At 39.9% G+C, this 17,181-nt stretch overlaps 1 protein-coding gene across 4 annotated transcripts in view; it reads left to right on the top strand.

The window, feature by feature from the left end:
- The first annotated feature begins 542 nt into the window (after positions 1–542).
- cacna1ia (calcium voltage-gated channel subunit alpha1 Ia) overlaps positions 543–17,181 on the top strand; it is a 70,752-nt gene continuing 54,113 nt past the window's right edge. For all 4 annotated transcript variants that reach the window (XM_034893604.1, XM_034893603.1, XM_034893606.1 and 1 more), the window contains exons 1-4: positions 543–657; positions 5,830–5,963; positions 11,135–11,232; positions 15,504–15,663. In XM_034893604.1, coding sequence (XP_034749495.1) covers positions 568–657; positions 5,830–5,963; positions 11,135–11,232; positions 15,504–15,663 — 482 coding nt within the window. In that variant the 5' untranslated portion in view covers positions 543–567. The remainder of the gene's footprint in view (positions 658–5,829; positions 5,964–11,134; positions 11,233–15,503; positions 15,664–17,181) is intronic.

The raw sequence follows: 17,181 nt of genomic DNA on the forward strand, positions 1-17,181 counted from the left end.
CGGTTTTGTGTAGCAGGGCACCTTTAAATGTGCTAGATTAAATTATAATCGGTCAAATAAAAGACCATAGAGTAAGTAGACAGTTATGAGTAAGTCAGTTTAAAGGAATTTTAGGTTGGGTATTTGTTATAATAGGCTTTTTAATATTTCCAGAGAGTGGCTGAATGAATGAGTAGAGAGATGTGAAGAAGAAACACATGGTGTAGTGTTAGGAATGAAACATGAAGAAAGTACAGAACTGATTCTAAACTTAAGATTCAAACAATAAGACTGATGGTATCACAGTATTAGTGCACAATATGCTGATTTCCTGTGTATACATAAAACTGCTTTACGTACCAGCAAATGTAATCCACATAACTCAGTTCCAATATATGTTATATTCATAACTTTGATGTATTATAAAAACCATAGATATTGTGTGTGATTTGAAACACACATGCGCAACAATCCATCCGTACAGCCCAGTTTGAAATGTATACAGTGTGTATGGCTGTGTATTTCTCCTCAGCTGCTATGCTCCTTAACCCCGGTCCTGTTTATACGTGGTTCGAGAGGATTAGCATCATGGTGATCCTGCTCAACTGTGTGACACTGGGCATGTACCAGCCCTGTGAGAACATCGACTGCACCTCGGACCGCTGCCAGATACTGCAGGTAAGGTGGACCTCTGTGTGTTTGTGTTGGAGCCTGTGTGTGTGTGTAAGGACAACATGTCAGCTCACTAATGAAGAGAAAACAAAACGATCAATTATTTGACATAAACTCAGAGCAGCTCCACACTCCTCTTGTTCATTTTCTTCAAGCTGCAAGGCAGACAAAACACTGCTGCTGGAATATTTCCCTTCTGAATACTTTGTATTTTTTCCTGTTCTCTGAAAGGGAATTGGGACTTAAGTTTGTTTTAATATAGTCTTGTGGAGCCCACGTGTGATTTTGTCACTTTGTGATGAGAATACACTTGTGCAGACAAGTACCAGCAGCCACAGCTGAGAAGGTTTCACCCTCAGACGTCACTTCTGCTGCAATTTATTGTTTGAACCACTATCTCACCTGATGAGGCTTTTGATCTGCATATAACCTTCCCCTCCCCCATGAGATGAGTTTTAACATCGTTATTCTCCAGAATTATTGAGGTTTTTACATCAATTAGGCTTAGAGTTAGTTCTTGCGGGACACGGCAGTCACATGCCCGCTGATTGAATCATCATTCCCATCAGACACACACCTATCAATCACAGCCATTCTCACATCAAGGCGGCCCTTTTAAATGTGACTCCCTGCTACACTGACGCTGCTGCTGCTGACAACGCTTTGCCTCCACCACCCCAGCCTCCACCTTCCTAGTTCAGTCCTACCATGACTCAAAGTTTAAAATGGTTTTCATTGTCTTTCTTTTGGCTCACTCCTTTTTAATCCATGGAGGTTTCTGCATGGTACATCCTGTTTCCATTTAGCATGCTGCTTTACTGGTTTAAGGAACATTATCAAGAGCAGAGCCTTCAGCGTTGACTGTATTTCCATTTGTTGCAATAAATGGTTAAATCTATGACTGAATGGGCAATTCCTTCTCCAGATGATCATCATGAAGCAAAGTCTTTGTAGATCCATGTGTTTGTGTTCTTGTGTTCACGTTGCTTGTGGACTTGACTGATCCTGTAACAGGTATGATTGACCAAAGGAGTTAGTAACAGATTGAGTTATCCTTGTTTTAGAGCACAGATTCATTTATTTGATTTAATTTATATTAATTTATAATTAATTTATTAGATTAATTTGCCATTTGCAAATATTGTCCTTTTGTTTTTGCTTGTAAGCCGTGTAAAGCTGATGTGGGTTATGTGCTACTACCGCAATTTGCCAACTGGCTGAGGCTTTGGTGTGTTCCTTCTGGGTCGTTATTGCTTTTCATCAAAGTAAATTTGACTGGCTCAGTTTACATGTGACAAGACGAGCACAACCTCCTTCTGCCTCGCATGCTTTTTGTTGGTGTTTTTTTTTTTTTTTTGGGTGAGGTGTCTGCTCTTGGCTTGGCGGTTGCTCTGTTGACTGATTGCACTGCCATGTCTCGCTTGCCTACAGCACATTAGAGTGGATTATAATATCAAATAAATCCCCCAGACCAAACTTTAATAGGTTTACTTATCTCATCGGATTTTCTCTTCATTGTGCAAAGATTAGAAATAAGCATTCACTGCAGTTTTAAAACTCTGCAACACATCTTCCTGCTTCACTACCTCCTACCTCTTCTTCCAATGCCATTGTTACTCCTCCCTATGTTCCCATTCCCCCATCCTACACACTCATTCTCTCTCTCTCACGTCCTCTGTCCATTGTCTCTCTAACAAGCATAGTGTTCCCCAGGTAGTGCGAGGGGTCCTGTTCTGGTGGTTGCTAATGGTAACAGGACAGATTTTGCTGACAGAGCTTGGATTGTTACAGTGGCCCTCACATGCTTCTCTGGCCCTCTGTGAACTACAGTATCCCCACCTCACTTTCTGGAAGAAAGAGACAGACAAAGTAGCAGCCAGAAACAATACATGCATTACCCCAGGATCTGTTTAGATATTAGTATAAAGGGGTTACACTATATTTATAACTGTCTTTTCCAAAATGTCACACGATTCCTTTAAATAGCCAGACTGTGATTGATAATTTAGTTTTAAATGATCATTACTACAGAAAGAAATTGTCCCCTGACATTAAATGATTGTTGATTATCTGAAGTAAAGGGACATTGTTTATTGAAAAACATATTGCTGCTTATCTTTTCACTGCTTTAGGGAGCATGAAAAGGTTTCAGAGGCAGATCTCTCAACACCTCGGTTCTTAAAACAGAAACTCTCCGCACGGCCAAGAAATGACCAAATTCAAAGCGACAAGCTGCAGGTGAGGATTCAAATTTGACCGTTGCCTAAGGATCCAGCTGGATACACCCCCCCTACAGGGAATCGAACCAATGATCACCTGTACCGAAGTCAGTTATCCATCCATCCAGCTATCCATATAGAGAGATATATTAAATACACAAAAAAAGCACGGATTTACAAATTTACTTGTGCACACACGTGCATGCTTCTCTTCACACACATTGTCAAACATTTGTTGTCCCCAGCTCATTTCCTTCTCGGCCTAAAGATATTTTGATGCCTATGAAAAAAATAACAAATGATACAGACAGTCCACGCGTGTCAAAAAAAGGGAATAGATGCTGTTTTTTTCTTGCTATTTCTGACTTGGACAAAACGACCTGCTAGTGCTGCAACATGAATACATCATTTCACACACCATTTATCTAATTTAATGTGCTTCAAAGCTACAAACGCCATTGTGCAAGTCTTCATCAATGCTGAGTTAGAAAAAAATCATCTTTTTCTTCAGTTGAAGCATATAACACCTGGTTGTCCAGATGTAGCACATATTAGCGCTTTCTAGCCTGCTGAGGGTTGTTGTTGAGTCTCTATTTTGTCATTTAACTTCTGCCTGAAACCCAGAAAAGTAATAACTGGAAAGGTACTTGTGGACAATAGATTTCCCATTTCCCATCTGTATTGGTTTGTACCATTTTATTTTTTGAGTGCACAAACTCTTTACCCAGGGCATATGAATTTACTGAACTGAGGATTTAGTTGGAAATAATCTGTATGTTTTCAGCATTTAAGGGCTCCTTTGTATTTATCCAGGTAGTGCTGTTAAATTACATTAAGCTATTTTAGACTGGGTTGCTTCAACGTCTTAAGATTATATTTGATTATGTTAGAGAGGTTGGCTTAGACGTTATACATTTGTCCTGAGTCTATAACCAGCCTAAGCTGCTACCTTATCTGTTGATGGTTGGTGGTTTTGTCAGCAGAGCAAGCACTAGCAAAAATAGTATCTCATTTGGAATAGTGTAGGAGTGTGATTGCTTTTGTGCGCAGTTTGGGGATGGATGACAGGTTTGGAACAAACAAAAAGGCTTGTCATCTAAAATCCAAATTATGAGCAATGACTTATGTACAAGCAACCATGCAGCTTCATTGCTTTTTTGATTTTCCAGGCCTTAGAAGTCCGTGTGTCAAAAGGGTAGCAGCTTGAGTTATATGTAGTAGGAATATGTAACAAGGCAGCATACACAGTTACACAGCCTAGGGCAAAGCACTGGGGAAGAGTTTTGTTCCGAAAATACATTAGGAGGTTTAGCTAGTGATCTGAAAATAAAAATGCAAGCAGGACATGGAAGAGAAATGAGCTCATCTGTCTCGTCTCTCTTCATTCTTTGTTTTCTGTCAGGTTTGACCTGGGTCTCCTTCACGTTCTTTATCTTCTTGACTTCTTACTTCACCTATGATTTAAGTATTGCAGCATGGGTTGCTTAAAATTGGGCACCATATGTATTGTGTGCTTTACATTGACACAGAACCATTCTTCTCAGTGCACACAAATGCCCATCTAGCTCTTTTAAGCCACTCAAATGACAATGTTCAGAAACAGAAAAAAAACAGAAAACGTTGTTCAAAGAATAGATACCCATGTTTTCAGGGCACACACAAACACAGCACATCAGGCATGAACAGAGGTGGAAAGAGTAAAAACGTATTGTGCTTAAGTAAAAGCACTATTACCTTTGAATTTTACTGAAGTAGAATTTAGGTAAAAAAAAAACGTCAGTTCTGTCAGTATAGAGAAAAACTAAAACTATCAGTGCTGTCTACACCGTGTTGCCTTCCTGTTAGAGTTAGCACCCAGCAGGCTTAAACAGGGAACATTTTAAACGGGTTATTAGCCTCTTAACAAGTTTAAAATGTCATTAGAAATGCCAACCGATGTGCAGTGATTCCTCCAGAAAGAACACAGTGAATCTGACTCCTGTAGAAGTGAAAGAAATGCATGAAAGTTGTGCTATTCAGCTTTGTTTAGTTATGGTGTTGAGAGGTAGTTAGAGAGCTTAGGGACCATCTACAAGCTACAACACAGAAAAGTGATTAAACAAAATCATGTAGGCTATCAATTTAATGAATAAAGAAGGTAGTGTCTCCAAACTTATCTCGATTATAACTTGTCTCCTGCTTAAGCATATGCTTATTCCTAAAAAATATGTTTTTCTGTGATGTAGTTTGTAGACGGTCCCAAACCACTCCTTGCAGTATCAACACAGGAACTAAACACAGTTGAATTAGCAAAACGTTCTTGCCTTTCTGTCACATCTACTGCAGTCAAATTCGCTGTGTTCGCTCGGAAGGAACCACTTCACATGGGTAGGCACTTGTAAGGCCATTTTGAGCATGTTTAGATGCTAAAAACACGTTTAAAACTTGCCCTTTTCAAGTTGTTTGGGGCTAACTCTAGCGGGAGGTTAAAACGGTGCAGGCAGCACTAATTGTTATCATTTATCTCTCTACTGACAGCCCTCCACATTTACAAACAACAGAGCTACATGTTGAAATCGACAACTTCTCAGGTTTGAGAAGTGTGCATGTGTGCTTCAGGGAACGTGTGCCATTTGGTTTCTCAGTCTCTTAATTTGGTTGATTGCATCAAACCAAATAGTTCTTTTCCAGCAGGTCTACTGTTAACAACTAAGGAGTGCTATAACAATATTTTTGCCCGAGGCGTTGCAGCACAATAAACGTATGGGAGTAGCATCTTTTTCTGTGTAAAAAATATGTCCAGATCCTTTTTTCCTCACCAGAAATGTCAAGTGCTCCTTTCTCACTAAGAAACTGAATTTGGGAGAAAAGATTAAGATAGAGGTTTGACAGGAGCTTGAGCCTACTAATGTATTTCAAGCAAAATCTATTAAGTGCATCTCACTTTTCTCCATCTTTATCTCTTTTTATCATCTGTTAGGCCTTTGATGCATTCATCTACATCTTCTTTGCATTGGAGATGGTGGTAAAGATGGTGGCTCTCGGGATCTTTGGCCGTCGCTGTTACCTGGGAGACACCTGGAACAGGCTGGACTTCTTTATCGTCATGGCTGGGTAAGCAATAATGCTAGCACTCGTTTTACTTCTGTGTCATTTGGTTTAGGTGACATTTACATGGTACTCAAGCAGCATTTGCACTTGAAATCAAGGCTGAATAGAGAGTAAAATAATTCTTATTTTATTTGCCTGCTATCATAAACACCAATCACAATATCAGTAAAGTTCATGAACTAGTTCACTTGTACTTAAATCTGAGTTTAATAGTATAGCGTCCATAGTTTTCGCAAGTATGGCACTTGTCTATGATGTCTGTATGGCTTTGGCTGCCGTGAGATTCCTATTTTGTGTAGGCACTTTTGAGTGGTTGTGAAAGTTGCTACATTTAGTTTTGGACTACAGCCTTATGGACTCTTGTGAATCGAGAACAAAGGAGGAAGTAGTGTGACATTGTTATAGAGCAACAAAATACCACAAAGTCATGGAAAACTTAACCAAACCTTAACTAAAGCAGTGTAGGATTAGAAAACGCTTTTATTTTGAAACAATAATTTGTATGGCACTGACTAGTTTATGTCAACAATGCTTCACTTCCAGGATAGTTCAGATATCCCACACCTTCCACTTTCTTTGTGGTGGCATTCTAAACTCCGGTCGGTTTATGAGGGCTATGGTTAACTGCTCCTCAGATCTCTGCAGGGTAAATTCAGACAGCTAGCTTGACTATCTGTCCAATCTGAGTTTTCTGTCGCACAACTGAAACAACCTTTGGACGTACACATGTTCCACCAAGAAAAGTTCCTTCCCAAGGCAAAGGCACCCAAGAGGATTTTGATGCCAATAAACCAGAGCACATTTTTCTCCCATCCCACAATGCTGTGTAGACTAGCCAGACCCTCCTCCGCACCGCTTTGGAGGAAGGTCTGGCAGACAAGACTCTGACAAACAGCATTGTCCTGTTAATTTGAAGGACGTGTTGCCTCAAGGACTTGTTTCCCTGCTATGATTGCAGCGGATTGTCACTATTACTTCAGTCCAGTCTGCTCCAAACTATTTGTTCATGGGTTTTCCAAGCTCTTTATTAAAATCTGAGTATATAATGAAGCCGTCAAGTGCTGTTAAGTGCAGCATGATTTTCAGTCACTCGAGACATTTTCACATTTTCATTTCGCGGGTCTGTGTAGCGCTGATGATGCAAGATGACAGGTCACCAAAACTGTCTAATGAATGAGTAACCTGTCAGTCCATGTGACTTCATGTTTACAACTCCTGGTTTCTTTGTAAAACGTCAGTGTGAACACTAAACAGACCAGAAGGAAAAGAAGAGGGAACCAAATTACAGATGTTAACAAAACATTGTCATCAACATTCATTCTTTATCTGCTAATTTTCATGTCAGTTAAGTTCATAAAGTACAAGTCCCGAATTTAAAACAATAATCATTTATTCATTAATCCATGGTAAAAACATTATAATTATTTTCAAAATTATACTTTTGCACAATAAATGATTTACTTATATCCAATTTTGTATTTTGGAACCAGTTTCCTGTTAAGCTATAGTCAACATTTTAACAGTACAGATGCAATCTCATGAAGCATGTTCTTTAAGCCTTGGAGACATTTGACCAGAAGACTCAATGATCCATTGCACATGCAACACTGTGACAGTAAACAAGGGCAGGTGGGGGTTGTCCTCTGAGAATGAAACCATAAAGCAGCAACCAATGATGCATTGCCACAGACACTACAGTATAACAGAAGACTGGATATGATACAGGATTGGGTATTCACTTGGATAAAGCATGCTGTCATTTGTCTGTTTTATTTTTAATCTTTTCCACATTAATTAACACTTGGTGAGTAGATTGCGCAAGGTTTGTTTTGGACAAGCACATATGTATACATTGGAAGTAAAAAAAAGTTTATTAGGCAGACAGGAAGAAGAAAAGAAATGAGGGAATGAAAGAAAGAAACTGATAATTTAAAACTGAGTTTTCGAGATGCACCCACTGCCCAAAGATCCACAACGACAGCCCACTAGAATACACAAATGCATAGTTATATATTGTGTAAGGTATTGCATAAGTTTGGATTGCTCTTATAAAAAGCCCTTCACATAGGCTAGAACTGTGTAAGACACAGACACACTAGATGCAAGCATATGAACAAAACAAAAGCAAACACACCTGCTCAAACACCTGCTCTGAACGAAGTAAAATGAGAGGCTCAGACATGGGTAATAAAGCAAGCGTGTGTGTGTGTGTGTGTGTGTGAAAAAAAGAGAGAAAAAGAGAGAGAGAGGCTTGTATAATAGTACACAAAGAAAGGTAGAGCAACAGACTAACCAGGTTAGGTGGAGGGACATTTATCTATATTTGAGGTGAATAACTTTATAGCCTGTGGATATTCATAGATGCTTATAGTGTGTGTTTGTGTGTGTTGGTGGCACACAATTACACACAGAGATAACAGTTTGTCATCGTATGCCTTTAGAGTTTGTTTAATCTGCATACTTGTGTGTGTGTATGTGTGTATGCACTAGTGTGAATGTCTTCGTTTTCCTCTTGGCAGCAGCCCTTAGATTAGCGTCTAGGCTAATTGCAGACGGCATTGCCAAACTTGCCAGGCCAAATCACAGCCCACAGTCTGCTATGAGCTCCGTGTCTGTTACCCCCCCAGGCACCACCTTGCTCTCTTGCCCTCCTTTGTTGCTCTTCTTCACATGCTTGGATGTACATGTTCCCTTGTCATCTCCCCTTCAGACCCCATACAGACCAGGCTTTCATCCAGACAGGCTCTCCGGGGGGGTTTCATGCTTTTGATTCATAACCCTGCCACTCATAGTCTCCTTTATTTTCTATACTGTATATTTTGTTCTAGCCTAATCCACTACACTGAAATGTAAGAATACGTAGCCTGTCTGGTGTCTGCAGTGCCAACGGAAATATTGCAGTATGTCTCTGTGCATGTGTCCTCTGATATTTTTCTCAGGCATCAGGGATGAAGCACAAAAGAAATCAGCCATGCCTTCCATATTTATTCTAATGAACGCCTTAGATAGGTTGAAAAAAATGTATCAGGTCAAAGAAATGTTATACTTTCTAACTCCAAACTGATATTGACGATACTTTTTTTCAAACTCGGTTTATAAGTTTTCTTATTGCTGCTTTCTTAAAGCAAGATTGTAGATTTTATGTAAATGATGCAGGAAAACTACTTCCTTAATGCTGAACTTCAATTTTGATGCATGTTGTTAATTCGACAGTTAAATCACAAAGGATTTCAGACGTCTCGATTCAAGATGCTTTTTGTTTATTTCCTTGTCTCTAATGTCAAATGTGCCACTGACCTCCTCTCACATGGTCTACTCTGGGTTTCCCCTTAAAGCTCCGCATGTCATATCAAAACAAACACGCACACACACTTTTACATAAAAGCATGAATGACATGAAGACATCACAAGCAAAAAAGGAATGTGGGGAAATAGAGAACAATTGTAAAAAGGACGCTTCCGGCAGTCCTCTAATTACCCTCCCAAACACAGCGGCCTGATTGATGTGTACAGGAAGAGACACTTCTATAGAGCGCACACACATATACACACATGCACACACACGGCGCGCATACGGCACACAAAGACACATGTTCAAAGACCCACACATGTGCAGGAACATCTGTGATGTCCTGTTCTCTCTTTCAGGTTTTCCAAATGCTTTCTTCCAAATGCTTTTGGATAACTTAAAAAATAGTACGTACATGTGCATCCATGTGATTGGTTTGGATTTTGTGGGTGACATCTCTCTAATAACTTATTTCTCACCCTGTAACCTAATCAAGCTACGTACATTTAAACAATCCAGTTGTCTTGCCCTTGAGCTCACTAAACGTTATGTTTAGTGTTATAATTCTTTCAAAACTCCCTTTTGACTTCTGTTCGGCAGCCCAAATCAGTACAGCTACAACAGATACTATTTGTTTGAGGCAGTCTGCAATAGAAACAACTGTTGCTCTTCACTATACTGGGACTCTGTACTTCCGACTACAAAATTGGTCTGCAACGTGCCTCTACACACTCGTAAGGATGCAATCTCTCAAGGCTTGTAAGCTTTACCGCACAAACAAAAAAGACTGTTACAAGTCCAGAAGGAGTACCCATTTCACCCAAAAACCCATCCAAATTTATTTTAGATATTTCATTTAAATATGAAAAACTGCCTGTCAGCTAAGTGGCTTGTTAAAACAAGTGTGCTACTTAAGTGGGAGCTGGGGTGTTACTCTGTTGGTGACTCTGCACTGTGGTGAAGGGCAAATGAAAATAGTTTCCCTGTGGGATTAATAAAGTATCCCGTTATTGTAAATGACACGGTCCATAAATCTGTGTATGTGAGAGACAGTGAGCTTGTTTTGTCAAAGCCAGTGGATGCGGTTTGGGTGTTATTAGCTTGAGGTAGTGCTGCTGCTGTTGGTATCATGCAGTCCCAACACTACTGTAGCCCTGGGCTCATCAATTCTGTGCACAGACACGCTTAAAAACTATTACACGATTTACACCATTTGCACTACATGCACAGAGTGGCACTTATCTTAAACACATACTGTAAAAACTCACTCACTGCTGTCACTATCTATGTGTTGATGATAACAGTCATGTAATATAAGTGTGCTATATTCAAACATACACACACTGCTTACACACACACACACATACACGGCAAACCATGGCCATTCTCCTGTGAAAGTGGTTTTGGTTTTGGGGCACAAACAGCTTAGCCATGCTGTGGAAATGACTTGCTACCAGATGCCAGGCTCTGACTGAGCCACAACATCCTGCAGGCAACACTTAGAATAGAATGAATCCCTCTTTTCCTGCTCTCTTTCTTTCTCTTCCTCACCTCCCTTTCATGTAATTCCCCCCTTTTGATGCTTTGTCACTTTATCCCCCCTCCTCTTTCTCTTGAGTGTTGCAACACTCTTTGCAGTAGACATTTCCCATACTGTTGAAGCTCCCAAAGCTCTGGGAGGGAAAAGTTGTGACTAGCTCAAAGAATGACCATTGATGTTATGTCATTAGCAGAGGTCTCTGGTCCAGCTGCTGCCGTGGTTATCATTTTTTGTCATATTGTGAACCAGTAGCTCACCCAGGCAACAACCGAAAGGTTAAATGATATTCTCTTTCTCTTTGTTTTCTGCCTTTCCTTCTCTCTCTCTCTCTGTCCGTTTATCCAGGATGGTAGAGTACTCACTGGACCTGCAGAACATCAACCTGTCGGCCATCCGGACAGTGCGGGTCCTTCGGCCACTTAAAGCAATTAACAGAGTGCCAAGTGAGAATATTTAATTTTTTTTGTTTGTGAAAAGTGCGCTTTAACGTGACAATGCTTGTCTGTGCTTGTACTTTATCTTTGTGCTACTGTGTGTCTGTCAGTCCACATAAAGCACAAATGCATCTGCATGAAAATGTATGTATATGTGTTTCATCTCTAGCTTTTTTGCGAGCCACCTGTTCCCACTAGGCATCATTAAACATTCATCTTATGCTTAATCACATAGCCCGCTCAGGCCCTGAGTCACAGCTTTATCAGATTTACAAACCATCTATTAATGCTGCTCCACTGATCAGTCCGTGACCATAAACTGGTTACTTTCATCTAAAACCTAGTTCTTGGCCAAACTTTTAACTCCTATTGATTTCTTTGTCCTACTGTCCTATCAGGCAACTATTTACAATTGTAAGCACCAGTTAGCCAGCCCAAGCTATGTTCCGTTTGGTCTCATCAGTTAGTGCAACAGTTTAGCAGTGAGCCAAGCATTATCAGTGAATGCTAATTGTGGGTAATGCAGTTTTAGATACTAATAGCAAGTAGTCCATAATCTTAAAAACAAAACACATTTTCTGTTATTATAAAAAATGCATGCTTTTTGAGAGTGTATACTTTTTACATGTAAACGACTTGGTTTTGACACACACTCTTAAACAGAAAACTTTGATTCAGTACAGGTCAGATAAGGACCTCAATATTTTAAAGAATCTGAGAGAGGCCCTCTCTTCCAAATAATCAATGAAAAGAGTCTGCAGCAGTATGGAGCTGATTGCATGAAAGCCCTGATGCAAAATTCAGTTTGGGCATTGGGGACAGAGACTGTAGGAAAAAGAAAGCCATCTAGTTACTGGTCAGAAGGTTTTTACATTTTTCACGGGGAGGGATGAGCAGATAGAGTGGATTTGTTCAATTCTGCTTGTGAGAGGCTTTCTGGCTGTGCAGGGCCTTCAGACTGCAGGCCTGGACAGTTTGTCCACAAGCTTCCTTTGTGTTATTTCAACAAGCACACCTCTATAGCCTTTTTCATGTTTTTTTATCCAACCAATTACTTTAAACAATTAATTTCCCACACATTCCAAAATATAAGTTACCTTTTAGGTTGCTCCTACTCAGCCCAATATTTAAGATGACCACAGCAGCAGCACTCAGATAGTATAGATGTTTACTGCTTTTAAACCACTTGAAGCGTAATAAAGTACAAAGGCATTGTGTACATTGTAAACAAATCGGCTTCCTAGAGATGATTATGCATCAGCATGAATCTATGAGTTTGTTAGCATATGCATTGTTGCATATTCATGAATATATATATATATATATATATATATATATATATATATATATATAGACAGTATATATATCTCTGTATGTAAATATGTTTGTACTGCATGTACGTATATGTGTGTATATGTGTGTGTGTTTACATGAGTCTACTCATAGTTTATCTTGTTCATATTTGGTTGTACTGTAGTTGTCTGTGTGTGTGTGTGTGTGTGTGTGTGTGTCTCTGTGTGTGTGTGTGCATATTTTTACGATGTGAACAGTAAGCTGCATGTAGTGACCTGATTTTGTCCACTATCCTTGACCTCATTTGGCATTAGGGAGCATGGGGATGAAGCCATTTGTTACTTGTTTTGTTGGATCATTACTTTGCCCACAGAGCACACAGGGAGTACACAGGGAGCATGAGCACTTTCTGACCCCTCACACACCTCAATTTGTAACACTTCAACAAAATGACAGATAGCAGTCCTGTGCCGTGTGTGTGTGTGTGTGTGTGTGTGTGTGTGTGTGTGTGTGTGCGCCGTTGTGTTAACCTTACTTTTTGGTGAAATTGGTTTAAGATAGTGGGAGTGCTAGACATCAAAACACTATAGAAACTAGTGTTCTGAGGAAGGAAAGAGAAGAGAACTCTTGTGGTTTAATAAATAGCACAGGCAGATAGCTGTAAATGTGTTTCCATTGTGGCGCTAGGGGAGGCATCCATCTTTAAATGGGAACTACAGGAGCTGGCAAACTGGTACAGTCACCAGGAGGGGAGAGAGATGGAAGCAGGTAGTGAAGATGCGAGAGAATGACAAAAATAAGGAGGAGAAGCATAAAAAGCTGAAAAAAAGATTGATTTGTATGATACCATATAGCTCTTTTCTATCTGGTTACATATGTATGCTTTTGCTTCCAGTAATATTTGTCTTTTGTTTGCATGCACCTTTTTCTCTTTCTTTTTGTTCTTTTGTTCCTTCCTACTTTTTTTTCGTATTTTCGTATTTTTAGGGCACACCCTCGGGTTGTGTCTCCTTCTTGTTTTCCCTCTCTTCCCCTCCATTCGTCTTTCCCTCTCTTCACCCAATTAGGCCTAATGGAACAGTGGCCTAATGATAAGGACCCTGGGGAACAAACACATTTAGACTCGCCTCCAGCCACCACCAGAGACCCATACACACAAGCAATGCTACTGCTCTCCATTTAATACAAGTAGACGAGACAAATTGGCCGCAGGAACAAGACGGGTGTATATTCTTTAAAAAAAAACTCATTGATGTCAATGTGTTATTCACATCTTCTTTCTCTACAAAAAGCTTTGCCAAAGGCAGAAAGGAACTTTTCCTTCATAAAAAAAATATTACTTGGCATAAGGTGGATATTGATCTTTGACCACTCTTTACATTGGTGTTCAAAATCAATCATTCTTCACATGCAGATACACACTGTATGTTGGCCTGATTAAAGAGTCTCTAAACAGGAGCAAACATATTTTAAATGGGCACATAATCACTGATCTAGATGTAGTAAAAAGCAAAAGGCAGTGACAGCATCGATTAGAACTTAAGGTATTTGAATTCTTGTAAATATTGTCTGCATGTTTGTACATTGTCATCCTCTCTCTCAGCTTCTCTCCTGTCATTCAGTATGTTGGCAGGTTAGATGCACTGTTGTGTTTACGACACATTAACCTACTGTTGAGTTGTTATTCATGAATCACAGTATGGCACTGAAACACACACACACACACACACACACACACACACACACATGCACACACATGCACACACACGCACACACACACACACCCATACACACACATACATACACACTCTCTCAGGTGTCGGTACAAGGTGGCTGTGATCTCATCAGTGGGTTTCCCATCTTTCTCTTCTTAATCCAATCAGCTGTCATTATGTTCTACTATTCACATCTCAATATGTCATCTCTGCAGGGCTGGGCCCATCCACAGGGGATGAGGTCATGATTTTTTTCGACAGGGGACAAGCTTGTATTCCTGCAATTAGGGGTCTTCCAGTCATAAATGGGACCTCATGTAGCCTGGTTACCCTTGTTAGTTCATGGGGTGGACTGTAAAGTAGTTATTAATATACTGTATGTGCTTTCAAATCAGTTTGCTCTCATTAGCAGATTTTCAAACAAATGCCTGAAATTGTTAGGCTTTAGGTAGGCTTTTACTTTTCAAAGTTATGTTTCATTCATACTAAATTTTAACAGCCAACATATTTTAAAGTGAATGTCTTTACATGCAGGTTACACTTTGTATCAACATATTGAGGAATCTTATTTAATTCTGTATGTTGTATTGGACATTTTTGTCTTCATTGGAAAGTTAACAGTGAAGAGGCAGTCAGAAAACGGGGGGGGGGGGGAATGTCCACTGACAACATACACTATGACATTTTTTCACTCTTTCAAATATGCTGTTAAAGCATGATTGGTGTCTTCTATGGTCATGTTAAGAGAAATCAAAGGACTTGGCAGAGGTAAGTTGAATAATGCTGGTCCTGGTTAATAAAAGTCAAGCTTACTTTTTCAAATATTCAACAAAAAAGTTTTAGTAGCCTAAACCATACCTCATGCTGGAATCAGGATGTGATCTAAGTCCTTCTTTTGGTGTCCCCATCATACGACCCGACCAACTTCTTTATGACCTCTGTGTGGTAAAAGAAGGAAGCACCTCCTTGACTTTTTCCAGTCTAGGAGGTAGGTTCCTTCAAAACATATATGGCTAAACAATTTAGCAGTGTGTAATCACCGATGCTTTTAATGTATTGGTAATACATACTTACAACATTCCATAAACAGAGATTGGTAGAATCAATTTCATTGCAACAGTAGGTTTATTTGGAATAGACCTACGATAGGGTCCACATACCCAAGGGACATTGTGCAACAAAGCAATCTATATACAAATGTTGTATTTTCTCATCAATGGCGTGAGCCTGTGATAATCTATCATTGATTGATTGACGTGCTGCAATACACAGGTATGCGTATCCTGGTGAACCTGCTGCTAGACACTCTACCCATGCTAGGCAATGTGCTGCTGCTCTGCTTCTTCGTATTCTTCATCTTTGGCATCATCGGCGTGCAGCTGTGGGCGGGGCTACTGAGGAATCGCTGCTACCTGGAGGAGAACTTCAACCTGTGAGTTTAACACTGGGTGTCGTGAGTGTGTGTCTTATGCCAATCCCTTTTTGGGGTCAAATTAAGTGGATGGGTCACACATCTGACCTGTATGCTTCCCATTTGTTTCCCTTCCATCGAGTCATGTAGTTAAATTGAAAAACCATATTACAGTAGTCTATCAAAAATATTGTAAAATGTATATTTTATGCAGTTTGTATGTGAGCATACAATCTTTTATTGCCTGACAGTTTCCCCTTTCAGACTATTTTTGTACAAGATTGAACATGTATATATCCCTCCCTCTCAAACTTAAAAGCAACTGTAACAGTACAGTTTTCCTTTACTGCAAACACGATTACATTTCAGCTGCATACCTCCATATTCATGAGCCGGCATGACAGCGTCACCCACTGTGTCTTTGATTGGCATTTACAAATATTCAGGTGTGCTTAATTTCATGGCATTGTCTCTGTTTCCTTTTTTATGCTGGCATCAGCTGGCTAGAAAGGTACATACCCTGATGTGTGTGTTCTAATATGTATATAAGCCATGTATCTCTGCCTCCGTGCATCTCTGGTTATGCTGACACAGCATATACTAATGACAGACCTTATAGCCAGATGACAGAGATGACAGGGGATGCATGTACGCCAGCTGGCACAGTTCTACCTCTTTTGTCCTCACCTTAAACTTGAGATGCATCATTAACCGCAACAACCTCTCCTGTAATCACTTAACAAAGTTACTTTAACCAATGTTTTCTGCATTAATGTTCAGGAGGCTGAAGGGTGATATATTGATTATCTGAAACAGCTGAGACCTCCACTGTGACTTTCCTACATGGAGTAAAGCGAAATGACAAAATCTTGATCAGGAGGATCCGTAGACAACTGCAATGTCTTAGTCCGCCTTTAGAATAAAAAACCCTTTCAGTAGACTTTTCAGAAGATTGTTTCTTATTATTGAATCACCGTGGACTTTTTTGCATATTATTTTAAAGCATTGCACTAACACGATGCTTGTCAGGGTGCTTGAGTGCTTAATTAGAAAGCTCGTATTGAGTTAGCGCTTGAGGGCTATTATGCTAAGTAAAGGGCTAACGTTAGCAGTCTGAAGGGTAATAATAGAATGGGCTAACTGTTGCGGTCAAGTGCAGCACTCACTTTGTCATTTTACACCCTCACTCTTTTGATCTCTACCTTTCCTCTTTTTGTGCCTCATTCCGCCTTAGTCTTGTTTTTCTGCTGTATTTTTTTTTCTCTCCTACCGGCCTGCCCTTTTCCCCTTCTCAGTATCTTTTAGTAGCTCTTTTTCAATACCTCTTGCTTAGGTGATTTGTTGTGAAGACACAGTCACACTGGACAGCCATTTTTATCGTAAGAGAGTGTCCCATGCACTTTCAAGCAAGACCATGCATGTTGGTCTTTGTTTCTCCTTAGTCTCCCATTATATTTGATCTACACTCACCGGCCACTTTATTAGGTACCCCATGCTAGTAGCGGGTTGGACCCCCTTTTGCCTTCAGAACTGCCTCAA

The sequence above is a fragment of the Etheostoma cragini genome, chromosome 15, assembly GCF_013103735.1.
Source record: "Etheostoma cragini isolate CJK2018 chromosome 15, CSU_Ecrag_1.0, whole genome shotgun sequence".
Lineage (NCBI taxonomy): Eukaryota > Metazoa > Chordata > Actinopteri > Perciformes > Percidae > Etheostoma > Etheostoma cragini.